Source organism: Mytilus edulis, chromosome 7 (assembly GCF_963676685.1).
Source record: "Mytilus edulis chromosome 7, xbMytEdul2.2, whole genome shotgun sequence".
Classification (NCBI taxonomy): Eukaryota; Metazoa; Mollusca; class Bivalvia; order Mytilida; family Mytilidae; genus Mytilus; species Mytilus edulis.
The window spans coordinates 564,670-570,112 of record NC_092350.1 but is presented as its reverse complement, the minus strand read 5'-3'; the positions used below and the strand labels follow the sequence as shown (position 1 = coordinate 570,112).

At 35.1% G+C, this 5,443-nt stretch overlaps 1 protein-coding gene across 1 annotated transcript; it reads left to right on the top strand.

The window, feature by feature from the left end:
• The first annotated feature begins 1,287 nt into the window (after window positions 1–1,287).
• Window positions 1,288–4,342, top strand: LOC139529683 (octopine dehydrogenase-like). The gene is made up of 2 exons (XM_071325533.1): window positions 1,288–1,388; window positions 2,977–4,342. The coding sequence occupies exon 2, from the start codon at window positions 3,000–3,002 to the stop codon at window positions 4,209–4,211; it is 1,212 nt and encodes a 403-aa protein (XP_071181634.1). The 5' UTR covers window positions 1,288–1,388; window positions 2,977–2,999; the 3' UTR covers window positions 4,212–4,342.
• The last annotated feature ends 1,101 nt before the right edge of the window (window positions 4,343–5,443 follow it).

The window sequence follows — 5,443 nt, the reverse complement described above, 5'->3', positions numbered from 1 at the left end:
AATCTTTTGTTTTCTCTTCAAGAAACACTGCTGTAATTGACTCTCCTGTGTTCTCTTCAGGAGACATGCTGTAGTAGACTCTTTAGAACTCTCTCAACGAGACAGTGCTGTCACTTACTCTTTTGTTTTCTCCTCAAGAGACTCTGCTGTAATTGGCTCTTTTGTATTTTCTTCAAGGGCCAGTGAGTGATGCTGTCTGTGATATCAATATTATCATAAACAATATCACACCATTTTAGCCTGGTGTAACAATTGTATATGAAACTTAAATAATACCATCTGGTTGTCCTTTTGGCACATTCCATGCTCCCATTCTTAATTTATCTATCTCTATCTTCCCATAGCCAGAAATTAGTAGTGGTTTTGCTAATTAATATTCATAATATGTAAATGAGAATTGTACCACGTGAAAGTACTTTGAACTGGACTGGCTTGATAGGCTTGATATCATTAAAATCTTTAAAACACGGATATTATAAGTTGCCCGTCACAGAGTCCTTATTTACGATCACTTTGATATTTCCGTAAAGTTGTCAGGCGGTCAAAATCAAAACAATAAACGCGAATTTAGTGAATTTTTCGTGCTTTCGTGAGTTTATTCTTCTTGAAATAGTGACATTTTAATTTTACGTGGGAACCTAGAGTTCAACGACTACACATACAAGGTTTGGACTTGCTTATTCTTTGGAAATTCAAGTTTCATATTTCACCCCGGCAACCTGTTTTTGTAATGACCTTGTAAGCCAATTTTCAACACGAAGTTTGCAAATTTGACGTTTCTGCTATTTTAGCCTGTATTTTACACTGCAATGTTAAAAGCCTCTCGCTTCGATTTTTAAAATAGCTCAGGAACCTGTATTTTTGCAACAACAGTCATTATGTTTCGTTTAAATGGTGCATATTGTTGTGTATATTCATTTTCTGCCCCGGCAACCTGTCTATCACTTAAATTAAAATTAAAACAGACATTTTTTCAAAATTCCCTATCATTTTAATGTAATTTCCGTGACCCGTATCCGATTTCTTTAGTATAATATTCAAATAAGCAAAGAGGCGTTGATTTCTGGATATGCCGTCAAGGAGTGGACTCATTTTTTAGTATACGCCAACATTTGATCAGAACCTTGTTTTATACAAAATTTCAATAGGAACTTCTGTTTGTTTGAGCGACGGAAAAGTTTAGCATTATGGAGGTCTTACGAATTCGAAACTGCGTAAAAAACCACACTATTAGGCTGAGATAACCAGCTTTTTAGTAAAGCTACTACTTGTTTTTCCTTACCTGTTATCAATAATACATGACTTATCTTCGCACATGTTGTAACGATTGTCCTTGTATACAGTAACAACAGTCGTCGACAATTTCATCTTTACTTTTTGGAAACTCGGTATGTATGTTGATTAATATAGTCGATAATTTGCAAGTTGAAAATTTATTTTAGCAGAAACATATATAATAGTGACCCAGATTTCTGATAGTGTTTATAGCTATTTTTGGATCGTATAATCTGTATATATATGGCTCCGGTATATGGTTTTTGAATATAAAGAAGATATAAAAAATAATTTGATTTTGACAGTCTGAATTATTAAGATATCAAATGTTTTAATATAGGCAATATATACCTGTAAATATATTCGTTTTTTTACAACATAAAAAAAATCACATATAATGCAAATAACGTAATATTAAAGCAAAATTGCCAACTGTACATGTTAAAAGAATAAAAAAAAGTATGTCTCACTCGAACAGTCAGCTATTTATATTTCAATAAGTAGATTAAGATGCAAACAGAACAATGTGTGAAGATTTCAATCACATGCAAATACATTGCATTGTGTTTTAATCCTCCTGTTAATGGAGGACTCGAGCACCTCCATAATTTTCAGAAAATTTGGCAGACGAAATTCATTGCTTTTTTTTTTTAGTTTTCTTTTACTATAAATGTAACCGGGTTCTTGGACAGAAAAACTGATTCGTCAACTTAATAGATGTTTATGTATACGAAATGAATAAACAACCATGCAAGTGCATAAATTTATTAAAAAAACCTAAAACATAGGACCACATGGACACTGCGGTGTACAAAGGGGTATAACTCTAATCCATTAAACGTATAGTGTCTATAGTATATGTATTAAAAAAAATGATACAGTTAAAGTATACAAGATAACGACCATTAACTTAAAAGGGGGTATTGTTTTGGGTGTTCTTTTTTGTGTGTTTTTTTTTAAATATTCTGAATCCAGATTTCCCCCGCATAACTTATAGGACCCTCTTATAGGGACTCTGAGTATAGGGATTAACTATGAACAAATAATATGATTGATAACGTGTAAAAACTAAATAAAATTGTTCGCTCTGTGCGCAAACAAAACCCCAATGTCTTACTAAAAAACCCGGGTAGAATATGAAAGAGAGACGAAAGATACTAGAGGGACAGTCAAACTCATAAATCGAAAATAAAACTGACAACGCCATGGCTAGAAATGAAAAAGACAAACAGCTAGACAAACAATAGTACACATGACACAACATGGAAAAGTAAAGAATAAGCAACATGAACCCCACCAAAAACTATTGACGATCTCAGGTGCTCCGGAAGGGTAAGCAGATCTTGCTCCACATGTGGCACCCGTCGTGCTGCTTATGTGATAACAAATCCGGTAAATAGTCTTAATTCGGTAGGTCACACTCATGAAAGGGAAACTTACTTGCTCAGTCGTCTACAAGAAATATTGAAATTGAAATTAAGATGCGGTATGCCATCTATCCACCCGAGACAATAGGACGTTAATGTAAACAATGTTTAAAACATTGTCCTTAATTAAGTGCTGACGTCCTAATGTGAAATTAATGGTATGTAATCTGGTTGCAATGCTGAAATGCCTAAATAACTGGACACGATAACTCAGTTAAACTGTTCTCGTCCTTTGTAAACATTAGCTAATTTTGCGATTTAATTAAATTTGTAGAAAACACCATCATCAATTCAAAGATGAAGATTTTGATATGTGGTGGAGGGAATGGGGCACACTGTTTTACAGCTCTAGCTTCAGCTTGTCCAAATGTCGAGGTCAACGTTCTTACAGTTTATGAAGACGAGGCTAAGACGTGGACAACTGCCCTGAAAAGTGATGAATTGACAGTTTCTATATCCAAACCAGATGGTTCAGTAACAGAAACACGATCCAAACCATCATTGGTTACAAATGATATTAAAGTTGCTGTGGCTGGAGTACAAATCATCTTTATCGTTGTCCCCTCTTACGTTCATCACATCTATTTCTCATTGATTGCCCTGCATATCCAACCAAATACACTTATAGTAGGACTTCCGGGTCATGCAGGGTTCGAGCTACAGTGCTTGGATATGTTAGGTAACAAATCTAGCAACCATGCGATTGTTGGCTTCGAATCTCTTCCCTGGGCATGTCGGATAATTGAATATGGAAAGAGGGTTCAGCTACTTGGCTACAAAGACATTCTACATGCTTCCTTCTTAGTCGGAACAAATTGTAATCTACAGTTTCCTGCCATTGAAACAATACAAAGTATCCTTGGTTCTAAACCAAGAATCAAGGTAGTTTCTAATGTGTTTGCAATTACATTAATGACAGGTTCGATAATCCATCCACCAATAATGTATGGGAAATGGAAGAACTGGGATAAAACTCCACTTCCGGTAAAACCTTTGTTTTATCAAGGCGTGGACGAAGAACAGGCAAGTATTGCCTCAAAGTTAAGCGACGAGGTAGTGAAAACAGCAAAACAAATTCAGGATGCGTGTCCCGATCTGGACATGTCTCAAGTTGTCCATCTTTCTGATTGGTTTAAATCACACTACCATCATGAGATCGGTGACAATAGCTCCTTGATGACGTCAATGAGAACAAATAGCGCCTATGAAGGATTAGTACACCCAATGAAAGCTGTGGAGAATAGATACGTTCCAGATTTCGAATATCGTTACACTACCGAAGATGTTCCATTTGGTCTGGTTGTAATGAAAGGACTAGCTGTAATTGCAGGTGTAGCCACGCCTACAATGGACAAGATTATTCAGTGGGCGCAAAACATTATGGGAAAAGAATTTATCATTGGAACAGATCTTGTTGGAAAAGATGTGAAGTTTTCGAGAGCCCCACAGTCATTTGGCCTCAATACTCTTGAACAAGTCCAAGACTACATCAAGTCTCGTATTCGTTAGAATTCTTGTATACTTAAAGCAATATGTGTTCATTAGAAACGGAGGAGAGACTCTAGGTAGCATATGTTATTACCTGTATTTGCTTTTTTTTTAATGTTCACGGTTGTCATTTAATTATGGGATGCATTTTATTGTTTCTCTCTTTAATTAATTGGGAATTGGAATTGTTAAGATTTAAGTAAGTATATGTATTTCCATACGAGCAAAGCGATAGGTAGACAATCCATCGCATGTGCTCAATCACAGGGTCAAAATAGGAAGGTTGTTAAATCCTGTTTATATTTAAACAATAAAGAGGTTATACTATGTTGTAAGTATTTTCTAACAGCTTTTACGCATGTTCATCAAATGTATTGCTCTGGAGGAAAATGTTGATTTCAAATGCAAAAACACGTCATCTTTAAATCAGTTTATTGATATTTAAGTTTTGGTCCTTATATATTTGGAATTATAAAATGATATTGATAGAATCTTAAAGTAAATTTACCATTATGTAATATAAATAAAGCTGCAATTTTACAAAATAAAACAATAATAAAAGGCCTGAGTGTATTAATCTTAAAAATAAGATGTGATATGATTTCCAATGAGATAACTCGCTACAAGAGAACAAATGAGATAGAGATTAACAACTATAGGTCACCGTACGGCCTTCAACAATGCGGAGCAAAGCCCACACCGCATAGTCAGATATAAAAGGCCCTGAAATAACTACTGTAAAACAATTCAAACGAATAAAACTAACGGCCATATTTATGTACACAAAAAAATGAACGAAAAACAAATATGTAACACATCAACAAACGACAACCACTGAATTACAGGCTCATGATTTGGGACAGGCATATACATACAGAATGTGGCATGGAGAAATATGTAAGCGGGATCCCAACCCTCCCCTAACCTTGGACAGTGGTGTAACAGTACAACATAAGAACGAACTATAACAATCAGTTGAAAAGGCTTAACTCATCAGATGAATACAAATAGAAATACATATCACAAAAACACAGAGTGGACGTGGCCGGATACTTGTATATGTACTAACAACAAAATGACACTAAGTAATGATTTGAGAGTTCCCGCAATTACTGACAGCAAGTCAAAGCCACTAACAACAAATAACAAATCCTGCATTTAAGACTAAATTATCAATCAGTACACGTCCAATGGATTTGTGTAAAGACGTCATAAACGGTCAATGAAAAGCATGACCTGAAAGCCTTTACTGA

Bases quoted from the DNA above. Each gene is read 5' to 3' on its own strand.
- LOC139529683 (XM_071325533.1), top strand. From the start codon at position 3,000: ATGAAGATTTTGATATGTGGTGGAGGGAATGGGGCACACTGTTTTACA.